Raw genomic sequence first — 21,251 nt, 5'->3', positions numbered from 1 at the left:
ATCTCAGAGAGAGGGGCTACATGCAGGGGATGTGGGACCATTGGATGCTTCGAAACCCACAATCAAGGCTAACAAAGAAACAGCTATTAGCCCAGTGTTCCAACATCCGTAATCGAAATCTACTATCACAACTAGAGATTAATGAAATACAACAATGATGCTACGGCAAGGGGGAGCCAGGATGACAGGTCAGGGGAGATGTCATCATCCCCACAACCAGAGATTGGGTACCAAGTTACCAACAGTTACCAACAGCATCAACACAATAGCTGCTGACCTGAGAAGGAAGATCGTGACCCAACTGGAAACCTGGAGCCCCCGACGAATACCGAAGCTGAGTTGCCAAGTACCTTCAGAAAATCTACTAGTGGATGTGAGACCAACAAGCTGATACACAGTACAGCAACAGTAATCATGGAGATGCTTGGATACAAGGTGGGCTTGGGACATAACAAACAGTACCCACGATTAGAGGCCAAGATAAAGGCAGCACGGAGAGAAGTTTGCCAGCTAGCTGAACTCCAGAAGGGAAACATGGTGAATAAAGGGGCACCCGGAAGTACAACTCACTCTCCATACCAGAGGCACTCGAAACTGCCAAACAGCGGCTGGCCACCCGGTTGAAGAGATACACCAAGGAGGGAGAGGCCAGGAGAATAAACAAGTTGTTCTCCACTGAAACAGCCAAGGTGTACTCTCAGTGGCAGGGAAACAACAACCGGTCAGACCCGCCAAGAGCTGAGGTGGAAAAATACTGGAAAGACATATAGGAAAGCACAAGGTCCAAGCCATCAACATGCACGCACTACCAGTCATCAGATACCCCGCTGGCATCATAAACTGGCCAAAGGAGGAGATAGAAGCCACAGATATCAAGACTAGAAAGCTCCTCACCATGCATGGAGGGTTCCACCCCAAGTCCAGCACCCTGAGGCTATACACTAAGCGGAAAGAGGGAGGCCGAGGACTAGTGAGCATCAAGGCCACGGTCCAGGATGAAACATCGAAAATACAAGACTACATCAGAAAGATGGCCCCGAAGGATGAACTGCTAAGTGAGTGTCTCAGGCAGCAGAACCCTGATGAGGGTGCAGAGGAGGAGGAACAGACAGCCTGGAGGGACAAACCCCTACATGGCATGTACCACCGTCAGATAGAGGAAGTTGCTGATATCAAGAAATCCTACCAGTGGCTGGATAATGCAGGACTGACAGACAGCACAGAGGCACTAATGGCAGCACAAGAACAGGCCATAAGCACAAGAGCCATAGAGGCCAGGATCTACCAGAGTAGACCAGACCCAAGATGCAGACTGTGTAAAGAAGCCCCTGAGACAGTCCAGCACATAGTAGCAGGGTGTAAGATGCTAGCTGGATCAGCGTACATGGAGAGGCCCAACCAAGTGGCTGGGATAGTATACAGGAACCACCACAGAAGGTGGCTGAGAACAACAGGGCCAAGGTTCTGTGGGACTTCAGCTTCCAGACTGACAAACAGGTCCTGGCTAACCAACCGGACATAGTGGTGGTGGACAAAGAGCAGAAGAGGGTAGTGGTGATAGATGTGGTGATCCCAGCTGACGCCAACATCAGGAAGAAGGAACATGAGAAACTTGAGAAGTATCAAGGGTTGAAAGAGCAGCTGATGTGGAACGGATGTGGAAGGTCAAGGGCACTTGGGGCAGTAACCCCCAAATTGGGAGAGTGGCTCCAGCAAATCCCGGGAACAACATCTGAAGCCTCAGTCCAGAAGAGTGCAGTCCTAGGAACACCGAAGCTACTGCGCAGAACCCTCAAACTCCCAGGCTTCTGGTAGAGGACCCGAGCTTGAGGATACCACGGATACCACCCCGCCGGGGTGAGAAGGAGATTTATTTTTTATAATACATAAAAAGTTATGCCATATGGTACATGGTACAATTCTGGCAACCAAAGCTGCCAGTTGTTGTTTTTTACCATGAAAAATAACAGTGTTTTTATTGTGTTTGTTTTTTACACAATTTACCCAGATCTTGCTATAACAACCACTAACTTAAATTTTCATGCTCATTTTACAGATTTAACAACATCCAGCTCCTGTCTCCCTCCAAACCTATAAAAATGAAGGTTACAGAAAGACATTAAAATGTATCATGAGATACTGGCACTTAAATTAAATCAAATCAAATCAATTTTATTTGTATAGCCCAAAGTCACAAAGTACATTTGCCTCAGAGGGCTTTACAATCTGTACAGGGAGTGACACCCTCTGTCCTTAGACCCTCGGTTCGAGTGAGGAAAAACTTGCCCACAAAAACCCTTTTAACAGGGAAAAAAGGTGGAAGAAACCTCAGGAAGAGCCACAGAGGAGGGATCCCTCTCCCAGGACGGACAGACGTGCAATGGATGTCACGTGTACAGGACAAATCAACACAAACATATTGTACAATGACTGATAAAATGACAATGAATTATAATGAATGATAAAAATGATTACAGTAATAGATATGGTAGTAATAATGACAGTAATAATATATGTAGTGGGCGTCATGCAGGATCACAGCAGCAGCCACGATCCACGAGAACCTGCTGGACGACAGAGCACAGAAACTCGGGAAGTTTTTGGTTAGTAACATGCTTAATGAACATGTCCACAGATGGAGAGATATGGAGAGATAGGGAGAGATATAGAGATATAGATATATAATATAGAGAGAGAGTGAGATATAGAGAAATATAGAGAGATATATAGAGAGAGAGATGGATATATATATATATATATATATATATAGAGAGAGAGATAGAGATAGAGATAGAGAGAGAGAGAGAGAGAGAGAGAGAGAGAGAGTTTTCGGTAAGGGAGATGTGTGCATCTTCAACCAATACCGTGCCTGGCTGGCATAACCCTCGGTGGGGTCCCCCGGCAGTGTAATCCTATGGCAGCATAACTAAGGGATGACCTGAGCCAGCCCTAACTATAAGCTTTATCAAAAAGGAAAGTCTTAAGTCTATTCTTAAAGGTGTTGACCGTGTCTGCCTCCCGAACCCAGAAAGGTAGTTTGTTCCACAGAAGAGGAGCCTGATAGCTGAAAGCTCTGGCTCCCAATCTACTTTTGGAAACTATAGGAACCACAAGGAACCCAGCGTCCTGAGAGCGCAGTGTTCTAGAGGGGTAATAAGGTATTATGAGCTCTTTTAGATAAGATGGTGCCTGACCATGAAGAGCTTTGTAAGTAAGGAAGTAAATTACATTTCCTATTTGCTGAAAAAGGTGGAATGTTGTTGTTTTCAATCAAATTTAGCAAGTGAGGAAAACTGGAGCAACTCGGAGAAAACCCTGACAAACAGACATGTGACCAGAGTGTTAATTTATGTACAATTTGGTAGTTGGTGAACCAGAGTGGCCCAGGGAAAACCACAACACGCAGATGTAGAAACTCCACTGTGATGTCCTATGACATTCTGATCACATTCATACCTGGAAAGCACTAGTTTTATGGCATTAGTGCAACGTTAAGTAAATAACTAAAACAACACCAAAAAATTCTGCCCAGACAGTAAGGACATCAAAAAAGGGTGCAAGTCCATTCTGAAAGATCAGCAGAAGAAGTTTGGTGGCAAGGGACTGCTGGCGTCTGACATTATCAGAAGATCCAGCTGTGGACACACTACACATGAAGAAACATTCTAACACTCTGATGAAACTGGCTCTGGTGAGGACCTTCCCAGAAAAGAAAGACCAAGAGATATCGATGCTGCAGAGGAGAAGTTCATCACAGTTACCAGCCTCACAAACTGCAAATTAAAAACACCTTCAAGTAGCAGACACATCTCAGCATCAACTGTTCAGTGGAGATGATCTGGCCTCCATAGTCAAATTTCTGCAAAGAAACATAGATATAAATAGAGTAATAGACTAATAAATATAAAGGAGAAATACCTCTGGGATTCAAGTCTGTCCCCCCCTGCTCCTTAGAGCCTTTGGGGGTTGACCACTGGGGGCTCTTGTCATTTAAAAAGGGAGCTGGAAAGGTAACCACTGGCCATGATCAAAAAGTGGAAGACCCAGGCTGTGTGCCTGGGCAAGCAGGTGGATGAGAGTGTCTGGGACCAGATGGTAAAAGAGGAAAGGGTATGGAGGGTATGGTGATACACCTTTGACAGAGGGGACTGAGCCAGTCAGACATGATGGCACAATGGTGTCTCTATTGACATCAACCTTCCAAGCTCCCTAAACCTGAATGCAAAAGTCTGAAGGGATGCATCACTGAGGGTTTGGGCAGAGAAGTCTGCACAATATTTATGCAGGATCTGGGATAAAAGATCAAAAGAAAATAATGAGAAAGGGAATAAGCCATACACCACATGCTGCTGTGTTATAAGTTCTTACAAGGAGATTCAGCTAGCACTAATAGGATCCAAACCATAGACAGGTAGGTACTTTATTGATACCCAAAGGGAAATTCTGGAGCTTCCTGCATGGCAGCCAAGTTCCTGCAATCACTGGTGATGGGACAAGTACTGGGAGTAATTTTGGTGGTGGTTTGGTTTGGTTTATGTTATAGTTTCCGCCAAAAAAATACTTGCAAGAGCTGCAAGGATGGGAGCTTTGTACAGCCCTAGGTGTACTGAAGCCATCCAAATTACTGGCTTTAAATGTATCAAAGCCAGCTTCTGATCCACCATTAGGAGGGAGCCCATGTCTCTATCCATACCCTATCATTCCTCTTCATCATTGAACAAATTGGAGGAGGCAGTGGACAGTACATACATTTCTCAACAAAGCAGGTCACCAGTGAGAGCTGCCCCCCTACTATCAGGCTGGAGATTGAGCAGGAGCTTCTTTATCTAGGCAAACTGATGAAAGATGAAAGAGTGTCAACTTTGAGAACCACAGTGTCCACTACTCTTGCTTTTCCAAGAGGATGATGTAAGACCACACTGCATCCACATCCCCAAGTGCTGTGGGGTCCATCGTCCCATTAGAAGGTGGTAGCCCAGTATCACCTCCTATTTCTACAAGCCATTCTTACCAGTGGCAGTTGCATGAACCTGTAGTTCATAAAAGGGTTGTCAGATAGGCCTGCTCTCAAGTGTTCAGACAGATGAAATACTATTAATTATTAAATGGTAAAAATACAGTTTGGTATGCCAACTATGTCTACTCTACATAAGGTCATAAACACAGCCTAGAAAATAATTGGACTTCCCCTGCCCTCACTGGAGGACACAGTCAGATCACGCTGTATCCTGATCTGTATCCAGAAGAATCCTGAAAGCTCTACCTGGGCGGCTGTGGCTTAGGAGGTAGAGAGGGTTGTCCACTAATCACCAGATCGGTGGTTTGATTCCTGGCTCCTCCAGTCTGCATGTCTTACTGGTTGCTCCTTGCATTCAAATGAAGACACAAGGTGTGTGATAGTGCCTTTAAAGTTGTGGCTGCGACACTACAGAACACTCTTTTTATAGACTATAGGTATAGAATACCAGTCAAATGTTTAGAGACACCACAGTCAGTGTTTGTCTATGATTTTCTACACTGTAGATTAACACAAAGATCATCAAAGCCATGAAAAATGTTAAATACGTGGTTACATTTTTTAACAAAGCAAAATATGTTTGATATTACATTAAATAAACATTGTTTCTGTATTTATTAAAATGCAACCGAGTAGGCACATTGTTGGTCAATTGGATTGTTTGATAAAGTTTCACACAAGACATCCCCATAAGATCTCAATGGAAAGTATATATTTTTGTTTGTTTGACCGTTTGTTTGAAACAGATCTGGGCGGTGGACCATGCTGCTGAATTTGGATGCATGAAGAATGACAGTAAGCAGAACCTCGAAACAGACTATGAATCAGCTTGCTTGGAAAAGAGTTGGAGGCTGGGACTTTGTGAAACTTGTTGGGAAATATATGGCAAGGCCCTGAGGAGGGCTGAAGCAATGATGTGTGTGATGATGATGTAGGTTCTAAAATCCAGCCAGAGTTCATACATTCAGTCAGCCTGGGTTTGGGTCATCCACACAGAGACTGCTTTCATCAAGGATGAAGCATGTTTGAAACATTGTGTAGGATGATCAGTACTTTAACAATAACTCTGATGGACATAAGCTGGTCAAGAGAATACCAAGAGTGTGCAAAGCTAGCTACTTTGAAAAATCTGAAATCTAACATAGAGCATATTTTGCTTTGTTTACACTTTTTTTTTGTCTGCCAGACAGTTCAGTATGTGTTATTTCTTAGTTTTGACAGCCTCAGTGTTCATCTGCAATGTAGAAAATAATAAAAAATATATATAAAACACTGAATGTGTCTAAACATGTGACTCGTACTGGCTATGATGTCTTTCTTAGCTGTCATATACAGTTGAAACCAGTTTACATACACTGTATAAAAAGACATGTTTTTTTTCTCACTGTCTGACATGAAATCAGACAATCACTTTTCCTGTTTTAGGTCCATTAGGATTACAAAAAATATTTCTATTTGCTAAATGCCAGAATAATGAGTGAAGGATTTTTTTTTTAGACAATTTTTTAATTTTTAATACTTTCTTCAAAGTCAGAAGTTTACATACATTTTATTAGTATTTGGTACCATTGCCTTTAAACTGTATGACTTGGGCCAAACGTTTTGGATATCCATCCACAAGCTTCTCACAATACTGTAGTTGGCAGGAATTTTGGCCCATTCCTCCTGACAGAACTGGTGTAACTGAGCCAAGTTTGTAGGCTGCCTTGCTCACACATGCTTTTTCAGCTCTGCCCATACATTTTCAATAGGATTGAGATCAGGGTTTTGTGATGGCCACTGCAAAACATTGACTTTGCTATCTTTAAGCCACTTTGTAACCAGTTTAGCAGTATGCTTCGGGTCATTGTCCATTTGGAAGACCCATTTGTGCCCAAGCTTTAACTTCCTGGCTGATGTCTTGAGATGTTGCTTCAGTATTTCCACATACTGTTCTTTCCTCATAATGTCATCTATTTTGTGAAGTGCACCAGTCCCTCCTGCAGCAAAACAACCCCACAACATGATGCTGCCACCCCCGTATTTCACAGTTGGGATGGTGCTCTCAGGCTTGCAAGGTTCCCCCTTTTTCCTCCAAATGTAACAATGGTCATTATAGCCAAACAGTCTTTGTCCCTGTGTGCATTTGCAAACTGTAATCTGGCTTTTTTATGTTTCTTTTGGAGTAATGGCTTCTTCCTGGCAGAGTGGCCTTTCAGCTAATGTTGGTACAGTACTCGTTTCACTGTGGATAATGACACATTCTTACCAGCTTCGGCCAACATCTTCACAAGGTCTTTTGCTTTTGTTCCTGGGTTGATATGCACATTTCGGACCAAAGCACGTTCATCTCTGGGACACAGAACCCGTCTCCTTCCTGAGCGGTATGATGGCTGGACATTCCCATGGTGTTTATACTTGCGTATAATTATTTGAACAGATGAACTTCAGGCATCTGAAAATTGCACCCAAGGATGAACCAGACTTGTGTAAGTCCACAATTCTCTTCCTGATATCTTAGCTGATTTCTTTTGACTTTCCCATGATGTTACACAAAGAAGCAGTGTGTTTCAGGTGTGCCTTAAAATACATCCACAGGCGTGTCTCTAATTAACTCAAATGTTGTCAATAAACCTATCAGAAGCTTTCAAAGATATGACATCATCATCTGGGCTTTCCCAATTTGTTTAAAGGCATAGTAATCTTAGTGTATGTAAACTTCTGACTTTGAAGAAAGTAATAAAAAATTTAAAAATTGTCTAAGAAATCCTTCTCTCATTATTCTGGCATTTAGCAAATAGAAATATTTTTTGTAATCCTAGCGGACCTAAAACAGGAAAAGTGATTGTCTGATTTCATGTCAGACAGTGAAAAAAAAGAATATGTGTCTTTTTATAGTGTATGTAAACTTCTGGTGTCAACTGTATGAATGCATTGAGGGTATATGTGTTTAGTACATGCTGTAAATTTCCTAAAAACATCCATCTGTATATACTGAATATAATGTGCTTGTTTTTTTTAAGGTATATATTTGTTTGGCCTTTTTTGAGCTTTTTATTTGATAGAGACAACTTGAAGAGTGACAGGAATGTGGAGACAGAGATGGTGAATGACACGCAGGAAAGAGCCACAGGTCGGACCCAAATCCTGGGCCGCTACGGTAAGGACCGAGCCCCTGCATATGGGGTGGACGCTTCAGCAACTGAGCCAAACGACACCCCATGATGTGCTTGTTTGATACGCAGTGCAATTGGCACCTTGCATGACAGCCATTGCCATCAGAGTATGAATGTATGTGTGAATGTGATATGTACTGTGAAAGCACCCTGAGTGGTTGGAAAGGTGCTATTGTCCATGTCTGCTGCTATCAGAAGTCAGAAGAAACCCCTTGTTGTCAAAAATGTGATTACTTGCTAACACATTTTTCTCTACATGTGGTTGTGAGGATTTATCTGTTTCAAAGTTAACACCTGAGATAAAGCCATAAGAGGAAATAACAGAATATTCTTTACATTCAGTATTGTTTGACAATAAAAATGTCCATGCCAAAAGGTATATGTGAAATGAATGAAAGAAAGTTGCAAATCCTTTTGTGACCTTATGTGATGCAACTTCAAATGTTGAACAAATTGATCAGAACTACCAGACCTGGACCTGGAATTGGTAATGAATCAACCCTTACACAAAAATCTGTCCAGACTTAAACAGTTTCTCTCCCATGTTAAGTAAAATGTGATGTAATTGGAGTTTTGTGAGTGGTGACATCAGCTCAGTGTAGAATACCCGGAATTCTGGGAGAGTCTGAGAAAGAACAAGCAAACCTGTGTTTGCTTCTATGAAAGCTGTCATTTGGGCTTATGTAGTTTATCTAGAAATAACATTTTGGAATTTGACAGTCCCATTTAGATTCACTACTGACATAATGTAGTGATAAATTAATGATACCGAGCCTGAAAAGCATCATTCTTTCTTACAACTTTTATTCAGTGACTGGTCAGTGAGCCTGGAAATGTGGGTGTGAGCTCATACCGTTTGCTATGCAGACATATGAAGCAATGAGAAGAAAGCAAAAACAGCAGTACAGTATTAAAGTGTTAATATTCAATAGCAGTACCTTTATGTATTGTGGCATTCCAATCCCCCACGATAACAGCCATATCATCTACAAACAGTGGCTTTCATAAATAGCATTCATGTATCCCTATCTAAAACATGTCCATTCCACCCTTATCACTCTCTCTATCACTCAAACATTATTTGTGTCTGGTTTCACTTACAAACTGGTTTTACTTACAAACACGAAACTCAAAAATTAGCAAACTTAAAAGGGCAATTTGTAATTTCTTGCCACATGGGGGCAGCATTTCACCTCCTCCCACCCTTGATGTGATAATGCTTTTTAAGATTGTTTAAAGTTAGAACGCATCATAAATCTTATCGCATACTTTCAGAACACTCATCGCAGTAATGTCAACCTTAGTTATCTTAACTTAGTGCACAGTGAAGTACAGTTGGACACACATTTTTAGCACCGGGGTTGGTCTAACTTCCTCGTTCACCTTTCTTAATAAAATGTTTTTTTTTGTTCGGACCCTTTACATGTTAATGAAAAGAGGAGATCTGGGAGCCACACATGGCTACAATAACAACAGTGGATGTATGTACCTTCAAGAACAAACTCTGAACTTTCTTCCCACCAATAAAAGGCTTCAGATTAGATCAGAATCTGACGTGCCTCTGGGTGTTCATTTCTCAAGAAGCGTTTGTTCACATTTAACTGACAAAATCCTCTAGTGGTCATGTGAATTATGGCTCTTGTCTGTGACGAACAAAAACAGCTGCAGCATACTGTATCTTTGTTATGTTCCTGAGATGAATAACTCAATGTTACTGACAGCTGTTTCTGGTTTCCTTTAAAATGTCGTTATCAAAGTTTTTTTTGTTTCGTTAAGTTTGAAGGACTATCTTAGGAACATCTCTGAAACTTTCCCTGATTATCTTTTCCTCTGTGTGAACCGACAGTCTTATGAAGCTTGATTTAGTAGGTTTTCCTGTTGTGTCTGTGTATTATGATGAAGTAAGATCTGACCACTGGTAATGTGCACATGGCACAAACATGTAGCATTAATATGCTGTGTCATACTCTTTGTTGGGGTGTGTGTCAGAGTGTCAACAACTTATTAGTTAATGACTGGTCAGGATGTTTTTCTCACATGTACAGTACAGTGACTGTTTCATGTTTCTTGTCGTGCCTCCTGTCTATACAAACACTTATGTGAAGCATGTTAGCTTTAGATACGCTTTGGAAATGGTATTTCATTCTCCATCTTTTCCACTGGAAGCACAATGGTCCAGGTAGCTGAGCTGACATTTGAGTACCTGCACAATGCAGAAGTACAGCAGGATTCAGGTTATTTTAGGTTGAGGCTATGTCATGATCCAAATCATTTTTTTCTTACAAAACAGAAAGAAACAAGCATTCAAATTTAGATAAGACTTTATTATTTGATTTGTCATACATGATATATTTGATATACATCATACATGACGAGGAGGCCAGCTTTCCATCTCTCATTTGATCTTTAGTTATTCTCAGCTGTCACATGTAAAACCTGATATAAAAACATTGAACAATGCACAAGGATGATGACTGAGCTGAAGAGTCTGTCTGTCTCTGATCAGTATTTAGTACTGAGGAGCTTCCAGAGCCACAGCTTCTGGTGTTTCTGAGGAGAATGGTCACTGTGGTTGCTCACGCAGCCTCCCACTCATCTCCTGCTGCTCCGCTATGAGGCGCTCCAGAGCAGCAACACCGTCCTGCAGCTCAGTGTGGATCTGACCCGTGGCCACATCTGTGTGCATTTGCTGAAAAAAGATTCAGTAATGCTGTAATGCACTGAAGGATCATATTGTTAAGCTCAGTGTGGATATGTACTGTTATGTACGTATCTACTGTGCACTCAGTCCTGTAAACGTGAGTTCTCTGTGTGTGTGCTAAAGTCTGTTAGATAGAACTGACTGGAAAAATACAGCATCACTGTCATCAGAATGTTTGGTAATTAAGGAATATGTAACAACTTATCCTGTCACTCTGTGCATTTAATGTAGGTTAACATAACATTAGCTCAGCTGCTGTTGTGTGGAACTGCATGCTGACATCATTAACTGGAGGGTTTACCAACTGTTAGCACTCTTTACCTCACTGTTGTGAATAACATAATACAGATTCCAAAGAGGCAGCTGATATCCAGAGCCTGTATTTAATGTTGCTGCCACCAGCTTTATGTTCTGTAGACTAAAGGATGAAGTCTGCCTTCAACTTTTTTTGTTAAATATGTGCTCAGGATTTCCTTAAAGACACTAAGGCAGCCCTGTTCTGACTCAAGACGCAAAAGAAGAGCAATAAAACACAGTGCCGTCTTGACCATGAGTCATGGAAAGTAGTGATGTCATGGACAGCAGTGGACGGTTATTGGTGGACTGTACCTTAGCTTTGGTGACCAGACTCCTGAGGCTAAGGCGGGTGGAGGACAGCATCTGAAGAGCCTCTGTTGGATTGCTCTTCTGCTTACTGCAACTGATGCTCACTGAGAAACGGAGAGAGATTAACAGAATGTTTGAGTCTGTTTGTTTTGTCCTGGATTTGAACTGTACTAGTCGAAAGCACCTTCAGATTCAATGCTTTTTCTTTCTCTTTCCTTCTCATCAACTGGAGATGATGTAACATTTTTTCAGCAGGCTCAATGTTCAAAGTGAACTCTGGAATGTTACAGAACATGGACAGCTAAATCTCAGGGAAATAACCATCATCATGCCATCAAGTTCATGTCAGAGTGGGAAGTGTTCCTGGACCGGATGACTACACTACTGTGGAATACTTTTCCAGTCAGTTAGTACCTTTGCTCTTAAAACTGTTTGAGGACTCCAACAAGGTACACAACCGCCAATAATTACCCAAACCTCACCAAATTTCACAGATCCTAAAAAACATAAAGATTCTAATTATCTTCTTCTTCCTATTGGCCTCTTTCACTTCTAAGTGGACCTGAAGGAGGTAAATGTGTGTAGCTAAATGTCTTTGACTGTGACCTTGTGAGGTCCACGCAGTGATTGAGGTTGAGTTGACATATTGATCACCAGCTGCTCATTCCTTTTTCTTTATTGTACAGTTATTTTATTATCTTTTTGTAATTAATCCAGCCAACTATATTTAGCACTTTTTATTTGTCATTCGTTTGTTTTTTATGAACAGGGCAGAGATTGTTATTACAGGGGTATTACAGTACATCAGTACCAGCTCAAACAGGTGCCTTTACAAGGTTCATGCACACACTGTGATAGCTTGAAAGGCAGTGGTGGCCTGAGGCCAGAGTACTGACAGGTCATACCTTCCATTTCTTCCTCTCTCCCACCTGAAGGATAACTAGCTGTTTCCTGTCTGCAGCCTGTCTCTGATTTATGAAGGCACTTCCTTCCTGCTCTCCTTTATCTGTCCTTAGCTTTCTTTTATCTGGAGGCTTGTGATCTGTGTAGATGCAGCACCCACACCCACAGTGACGTCATGGAGCTGAGACACTGAGACAGAGTCAATATTATTTTATCAGAAATGTTCGTGCGTACAGACTTGAATTCTTGATCGAATGGGAAAACCAATTTATTCATCCATGGCCCATCTTATTCTTTCACACCAAGAACACTTTTGTCCAAAAACTATTAAAAACACGCCAATGAGCCCAGTTGATGACATGCTGCTTCATAACTATTAACAGACATTGTAGTTTATTTTGCCTCAATCCCACACACTTTGCTCTACGTTACACAGCTACAACCATTTTACATTTGATTAAATTCCACACATAGAGCCAAAGATGTTGTCTTTCTTATTCTTCTTCTACATTACCTACAACTAGGGTTGCAAATTTCTAGTAATTTTCAAAGTTGGAAACTCTCCATGGGAATAAACAGGAATTTATGGGAAACAGGAACAAACTGGGAATTTACTAAATTGAAGGTTGGTCCTGAACAGGGAACTTAAATATAGTTAGGAAAATATATTTTAGCATAATCTTGACTAAAACAACCAGATTTCATGCAGGTCCACTTGAATATCTGCTATTCCTCAGTCACATGAACATAGCACACTGCTTACTGCAGGGCTATTGAGGCCACGCCCCCTACCTGCACAGGTGATTTCTGTACACACTTTAGAGCCCAAAGCACACAGAGACTATTGAAGACACACATTTGAGCTTCTGGACTACATAATATTGTTCAATAGAATAATTCAAACTAGATAAAGTTCTACTTACAAATAAATCTGTAGAAATGTTTTTTAATTGTTTTATTTTGCATGTCTGCTTATGACAAAACAAAATGTTTAGAATTATATTTGGATATGATACAGTTAGCTTAAATTACCCCAAATTTACAGTTAATTCCCATAAATTCCCATTAATTCCCATGGAGTTTTCAACTTGGAATATTACCAAATTTCCCAAGCTTAACTTCCCATGGAAAGTTTCCAGTAAATTTCCTTTGCAATCCTACCCACAACTGATATTTATCAGACGTTAAATTTACAGTGACTACAAATGAAACACTATCTGCTGATATTTAAAAGTTTGCACTAAACACACTTACTGACGACTGTCCGATTGCATACTGCACACCTGACTAACTCTGGAGCAGGTTTGAGATTTACGTATAATGACCGATCACTTCTTTTGGAAAAATATCATCATTCATAGAGGATCCCATGAAGCCCACAGTGTAACACGGCCCCCTTTATATGAACATGTTCATGGATGAATTGGAAAAACCTGAGTTGATAACCACTGTGTGATCACCTAATGTTAGGCTTAGTGAACACACAACAGAAATATGCTGCGTATGTTGAGCTTGCTTTGTAGTACAGGCCTCTTGTTTTGGTTTTGATGAATGGATGTACAATAAAATGTTAATTTAATATTGATTATAATGTTCAACAATTTACTGTGGTAAGGAAAAACATCTTTTATTATACCGTGACATTTTTTGTCAGCAGTATGTGGTAGTAAGCAGGACTACCTGCTTGCATGACTAATATGACTAGTACTCATAGGGCGGCGGTGTCACCAAAGGGTCACGCATACATCAAGGTTTCTATGTTGCTGTGGGTGGTGGTTGTGTGTACAGCTGGATGGTGCTCTCACCTTCACCCATATTAATGGCTCGTTTGATCACCTCTTTGAAGAGACCAGTTTCCTTCTCCCAGCCCCCAGCCTGCACCTCACAGCGATGGGCCTTTGACAAGAACTGCAGTGACTGAAAAACCATGAAGCAACATCAGCACTGTTTCAGGTTTCATATGCACAACTCAAATGCACCATATAGTGCAAAGTTCAAATATTTATGTCTTGTATGTGTGTGGTTGGGAGCGTGTAGAAGTCTTGTTCATGGTACCGACCTTTTCATTGTCCTCTGGGTTGGAGCTGTGGCCATTGCCATACAGCAGAGCGTACTGCCGCCATATCTCAGCGTCACTACTGTGGCGTGAACTGACCCGGCCCAGGAGCTCCTTCAGTTTGGGCTGAACAGTCACTGCCTGCTCCCCGTGGCTGTCCATCAGATTTTCAACAACTGCTCTTACCAGGATCTGTAAAATCTGCCACGGAAAAAAGAAATGATGCAGTCATCAATGGCATATTTGTGTTGAAATATAAATCACAATTTATTCATTGTTTGCCATGTGCAATGCTGTAAATTAGACAGCAGCATTGGTCAGCACTGCCAAAGCAACCAGAGCTTTTTTTTTTTTTTTTTTAAAAAGGTGAAAACTAAACAAGCTGAATAAAAACTGAAAATGAGAACTATGATGAGGAGTCAACAAATTAACAATTATGTGACAAATGAACTAATCAGAATTCATCTCTTGCCTGAAACAAAGGCGGGGACAAACTACAAAAATATGCAGGCAGCACGCTGATATTTATAAAAAAAGTTTGCTAATGCAACATAACACAACACCATCAGGTGCTGTGGATGTAACGCTGTAACTGTCACTCAGTCATCTATCCTTGTTGTTATTGATTAAGTAAGCTTCAGGATGAATGTCGAGGCTCAAATAATCCAAATCTGCTCCGCAGTGGAGAAAGTAGCTACATTAACGCTGCAGAGAGTCAGTCTGCATTACTGCAAAGAATAACTGCACATAACAAAGATGTCAAAAGTCAATATGCTTTAAACAGTTAAATGAGAAAAACGAGAAAACTGAGTCAAACTAACAAAAATGTAATGACTAAAGTTTGACTCATTTGACCATAGCACTGCAACTTCTCAATAAAAGTAGCTGCTCAGAAGTGTTTCCTGTAGTATGAAGATGCTGTAACTACAGTAACCATTCACCAAAACATACAAACACAACTAAAATCATTTCCAACTTCAAAGATTATCGAAGAAAAAAGTCAGATTCAGTGCATAGCTAGGGCGGATGGAGGATGAAGCCATCCTCATCACCATTAAATAACCATCGCTCTCTCGGAGTTGCCCCTCTGTCACATTTCTCTTTCCGTGAGTCCCTTACTTCTTTTCAGAACATTATCGTTCAGTTCTAGCTGAGATGTGTGATCTACAAGTTCTCACCTCTCACCAAATGACCAATGAACCATCTGTCAGGATTCTTTTGTCTGAGGTCAATTCTCTAATGTCATGTCAACAACATGCAAGATACCACTGAATGGAAAAATCTGCAGGATCCACGTGAAATGAAACGGAAAAGTAATAACCTTTTTTATTAAAGAGAATAACATCGATGGATCAATGAAGCTCATCTTTAAGTTTACTTTTAGATTTGGGGTTTTTTTGTTTGTCTGTCTGTGTGTGTGACTGTAAGGTTCCTCTGTACTACATTTAACCCCATGAGGCACAAAGCTGAAGCCATATGACCCTCAGCTCCTTTGAAATCTATCAGCAAGTCACAGCATGTCTGTCATCAGCCCTCTACACATTCCATAAGGGAGGAATTCATGGTGGTCCCTGCTACCATTTCTCCTTCAGTACTTCTCCACCTCTCGTGCTCTGTCTGGGCTAAAAACAACCACAGGGAAAAATATGACACAGATTAAGGGAGAAATGTTGCTTCCAAAATGTGACCGTGATCTGAGTGTAACCACTATCTATGCAAAGCGCCATCTAATGACAGGATCGTTTTACTGAGCAAGACAGGAGAGAGGGAACAGTGGTATGTCTAATTAAAGCTGCAGTACACACAGAGTAAAGTTTATGATGTTGTACAGTCGTCCCTCGCTATATTGCGGTTCACTTTTCACGGACTCGCTGTTTCACAAATTTTTTCAGTGTAATTTTGCATGCTTTTTTTACAGTGTACTGTAACAGTATGAACGCGCATTGTGTTCTGCGTCCTGATTGGCTGAGTGAGAACCGCACATGTGTTCTGTGTCCTGATTAACTAAGGGAGTACTGTACAAAATGCGTGTAAAAAGGTGTATAAAAGTGGCCTTAAAACATGTATAATAATGGTAAAACTTACTTCGTGGATTTCTTTTTTTGCGGGTTATTTTTAGAACGTATCCCCCGCGATAAACGAGGGACCACTGTATACGATGACGTATAATTGCACCACGGTATTTATAATTACAGAAAGACACTCGACTCTACTGCCCCGCTAAAAAAAAAGATACTGTCCCTGATGTACTCCGGCTGCTCCGCCTCAACTCTCTGTGATTTGATGGACAGTGAAGTAAACTGCTGCCAACTGTAGCTGCTGTTAGCTAATGTTAGCTCAGTCTGTAAGCTAGGCTGTGAGCTCAGAGCATCAGGGGAATGTTAGTGTTTGTAACACAGGTGTTTCTGTTTTACGGCATGGAGGAACACAGATGGGGAGAAGAGCCAGTATCATGCCAGAACCAGAGCTGGGTCAGCAGGTAACCAGGTTTAGAAGCCTCTACAAAATGGCAGAGGAGAAGAGACTGAAGAGGACATTGACAGGGGGAGCTAGGAAGCTAAGACTTTTAGTGGTTGGTGAGAGCTTGGTGAAATAAAAGGCTGAAAGACAGACGCTGAGCTGGGCTGACTGCTGTTTGGCTGTGTTTTCATTTTAATTGAACCTTGACATTATTTGAAACTGTCTAAAAGGGTCTAGTGGGCAATTTTTATTCTGTTTTCACTCTTTCAGACTTAAATCTTAACATTGTGTTCCTTCTTAACTTTTGTATGTTTTCACTTTTCTGAAGACATGCACTCCTGTGCTGCTGTGATCCTGCAGCAGCACAACCAGTCGTGGTGGATGACTGTCTACCAATGAGCCAATGATTAGCTTTTTTTAAAATTATTATTTATATTTTGGGGGCTTTTTATGCCTTTAATGGACAGGACAGTTGGGGGGAGACAGGGGACAGGGGGCAGAGAGAGGGCGAATGACACGCAGCAAAGGGCCGTCCGATGCAGGATTCGAACCGGTGCCGACTGCAGCGAGGACTGTGGCCTCTATGCAGGGGGCGCCTGCACAACCCACTACGCTACCGACCACCCCATCACTGATTACCTTTGAGAGTCATAGCTGTATGACACGTTAACTCCTTACACTGTATATGGTTAGAAAATGAGTGCAGTACCTGGATGTCCTTGTAGTTTTCCCTCAGGTCCATCAGACGATGGTAGGCCTTGATGGCTTCAGCGAATTCCCCGATGTCGGTGCACACAGTAATGAAGTTCTCCCAGATCTGCCAGTGTTCGTAGTTACACTTGAGGGCTTCCTGCAGGGTACGAAAGGCTTTGTCTCTGCCATTGAGAGTGACAGGAACAGACACACGGAAGAAAAGAAGAAAAGTGTTGGCGGTAAATGAGCACATCAAAACATGAGTGTTGGGCCAAGGGCCGCTTGTGTTTATGGTGGAACTGTTATAAAGAGTACGGTCTAGACTGCTCTGTATGAAAAGTGTCATGAGATAACTGAAGTTATGATATGACGCTATATAAATAAAATTGAATTGAAAATTGAACTGAATAGTTACATTGGTGTGTACATGTGTATATAGGTGAGCTTAATATCAGTGTGAGCACTTGGAACAGGAAGCGCTGTATAGCTCCGGATGACCTGTTGGCATGTTACATGGCAGCCTCTGCCATCATTGTGTGAATATGTGTATGAATGGGTGAATGAGACAAGCATTGTAAAAACACTTTGAGTCATCAGTAGACACTCTGCTGTAAGTAATGGTTGACTGAAAAGACACAACGCTGCTGCCACACACACAAACACACATGCACACACCAATGTAAACACACAAATTAAATTAAGTAAAACTCAATCCATTCTGTTCCCTGACAGTCCAGACAAGTTCACACATGCTACTCTCACTTCTACTCACTTCTTTTGGAGGCGGATGTATGCTGCAGAGAGATTGCTCCATGCTTCTGCATTCTGAATTGAGGAGGGGGCAAAAAGAGGGGAGCACGGGGGACAAGGTAATGACAAGAATTAAAATAATAATAAAACACAGAGAAAGAATGGTAGAGAAAATACAATTGTACACGTTCCATGTTCCATGAAGTCAGGACTTTTGGGTGTGTGTGTTGTAAATAAGAGCTTCAAATGTTTCGAAGTGAGAGATTATATTGTTATTAGACTGCTTATACTTTTATACCTATATGATGTTGTTGGTGAAATTCTATTATATTCTGCGTGTGTGTGTAAGCACTTACATCTGGCTCTAGACCCACACACCTCTGGAAAGCCCTGGCAGCTCCTCCATAGCCCTCCAGGGCAAAGTAGGCACATCCGAGGGAAAACCACACACCAAGCTGAGGAATGAGGAACGTGACACAACTATCAACTCTCTCCGAAATGGCAGATCATTTAGTTTTTCTTTGTGTAATCCCAACATTTTGATAGACTTTTCAAAACATGTGCATGTGCCAAAAAAAAAGCATGAACCCAGAAATAACTTTGCCTGTACCTGCAGCGTGTTGATTTTGAGTGACTGCTCAAAGCAGTCAACACACTTCTGGAAGTCCTTGTTGTGCAGGTGTAGCAGGGCTTTTGAGCGCATGGCTCTGGCACTGCGTTGGCCTGACAACTCCCATGCCCGGTCGTAGTAATGATGGTCCCTTAATATGTCTCCCAGTAGGCAGTACAGACTGGGTGTCTCCTTCTTCTCCAATTCCCTGCGGACGATCTCTTCAGCCTGAGAAAAAATTGACCGAAAAGGACATGGAGGTAAGGGTGGAGGAGGAGATGGAGAAGAAAGGAGACATTGCAAAGGTTAAAACCACCTAAATACCACCACCGCAGCATCAAGGTGCATCATATGATGCATGGCAAGGTCTGACATGACAGACCTGGATCTTTCATATGTCATGTGAGGCACTTTGAGATTTCTGGGTCATCCAATATTTCAAATTCAAATCAAATTTTATTTGTATAGCCCAAAGTCACAAAGTACATTTTCCTCTGAGGGCTTTACAATCTGTACAGGGAGTGACACCCTCTGTCCTTAGACCCTCGGTTCCAGTGAGGAAAAACTTGCCCACAAAAAACCTTTAACAGGGAAAAAATGTGGAAGAAACCTCAGGAAGAGCCACAGAGGAGGGATCCCTCTCCCAGGACGGACAGACGTGCAATAGATGTCACGTGTACAGGACAAATCAACACAAACATATTGTACAATTATTTGGAAAATGGAACAGCAGGAACAGCCAAGATTCAATCTGTAAATTATCAGACATTTACAGACTAGTATTTCTGCTCTTTTACAGGTAGAGAACCACAGGAGGTTCCATATCCAGCCTTGCACTGGAGATGAACAGAAGAAAGGGTCTCTGAAAAGTGAACATAATTGCTGATTGGATTGCTGGCAAATACATTTGCATAAAGACACACATTCACTGGGGCCGCTGTGGCTCAGGAGGTAGAGCAGATCATCCACCAATCATATTGGTCCTGGGTGGCCCACAAAACCCTTCTAATCCTTGACTACAGACTCAATGTCTGTAGGGATATTGGAATCCTAGCATTACAGCCTCCAAGATGATTCTGCATAACTGTCTCTTCAAACCCACAGAGAATCAGAGCTGGCAGGAAGGAAACCAACTGAAGGATATGTGCCATGATAGGACTGTAAGGTGCCGTTGATAGATCTGTGATGTACTGTGATCTAGTGTAATGGAGTTGATATGTGATGTAATGTTTTGTCTATACTGTATACTTCCGGTCTTTGGTAATTAAATTGAGGAATTGTACATGATTAGGCACACATTATGTGGCTGATTACTTTTTTCAAATGCTATTTATGACCCAGTGAAATGTCTCCCGTACATAAATGTATCTTGTATGACCTGAATCTCCTGAGCTGTTCAGGCTGTTGGTAACAGCAGATTTATTCCACATCTGTATTTATGACAAATAATCATTTGCTATTTCTACCCAATAGCATATTTGTCCCATTTAGCAGGTGTAACCTGAACTTTTTCAACTGTTCAGGCTAACTGATCTTAATATATCAATAAAATGTCTATAACAGACATAGTTTGAAATGATGTGTGGCCACTAGTTCTTAAATTTACCTAAAGAGCCAAACTTCAGAGTGATGGCTCACCAGGCGATGTTTTCTGCTACTGTAGTTCTTCATAATGACGGGACTGTGGGTCGTATAGCTTGGGATATTTCTCAGTCTCAACAACTAGTCCCTCCTTCATTCATCATTGTTTTACACAGAGTCACACAAGAGGGAGCTGTCGCAGAAGCAGAGAAAAAGAACTGCTACAGACACGGAGAAGAATGCTTGGATGTACAAGCAGGGAGTGTTTTCTAAAGGGCGGCAATGCTGGAAACAGAACGGTGGTGAGAAATGACGTGTGCTGGTGCGCCCATGGGTGCTGACATGTATCTGGATCACTACCATTGTGAAAATAATAGGAGATGTTGTTTTGCCATGTGCTGACATGAGGAAACAGAAGAGAGAACAGCAAAGAAGAATCTGAACAACAGAGAGAGGAATAGAAAACTATGATTGGATTTGGTAACAAAGCCTGACAGGTAAACAGAAAACTGTCTGTCAAATCACCTGTGGACATCTGCACTCGATGCACCACGGCATGCTTTGGATGCTTTGTTAAGGTGGGGCTCACACTGTTGTGAGCTGGAATAATGAACAGATTGTTTTCTCTTTCTTAATCCCTGTACCCTAAATTTAGATGTGAAGTGTGCCAGTCACTGCCACTGTAAGGCTGTGGGCCTCTGAGGCCTGAGAGCCTTAGT

The 21,251-nt window shown here is 41.7% G+C and overlaps 1 protein-coding gene across 1 annotated transcript in view; it reads right to left on the bottom strand.

Moving 5' to 3' along the window:
• Nucleotides 1-10,475: 10,475 nt before the first annotated feature.
• The window catches only part of ttc27 (tetratricopeptide repeat domain 27), a 41,193-nt gene continuing 30,417 nt past the window's right edge, over nucleotides 10,476-21,251 (bottom strand). The window contains exons 13-20 of the mRNA XM_010743791.3: nucleotides 18,952-19,179; nucleotides 18,698-18,796; nucleotides 18,364-18,416; nucleotides 17,608-17,773; nucleotides 14,442-14,639; nucleotides 14,188-14,299; nucleotides 11,483-11,583; nucleotides 10,476-10,861 (exon numbers count right to left, since the gene is read on the bottom strand). Coding sequence (XP_010742093.1) covers nucleotides 10,736-10,861; nucleotides 11,483-11,583; nucleotides 14,188-14,299; nucleotides 14,442-14,639; nucleotides 17,608-17,773; nucleotides 18,364-18,416; nucleotides 18,698-18,796; nucleotides 18,952-19,179 — 1,083 coding nt within the window. The 3' untranslated portion in view covers nucleotides 10,476-10,735. The remainder of the gene's footprint in view (nucleotides 10,862-11,482; nucleotides 11,584-14,187; nucleotides 14,300-14,441; nucleotides 14,640-17,607; nucleotides 17,774-18,363; nucleotides 18,417-18,697; nucleotides 18,797-18,951; nucleotides 19,180-21,251) is intronic.

The sequence above is a fragment of the Larimichthys crocea genome, chromosome I (genome assembly GCF_000972845.2).
Source record: "Larimichthys crocea isolate SSNF chromosome I, L_crocea_2.0, whole genome shotgun sequence".
NCBI lineage: Eukaryota > Metazoa > Chordata > Actinopteri > Sciaenidae > Larimichthys > Larimichthys crocea.
The sequence above is the reverse complement of the archived record's forward strand: the minus strand, read 5'-3'. Positions and strand labels throughout refer to the sequence as shown.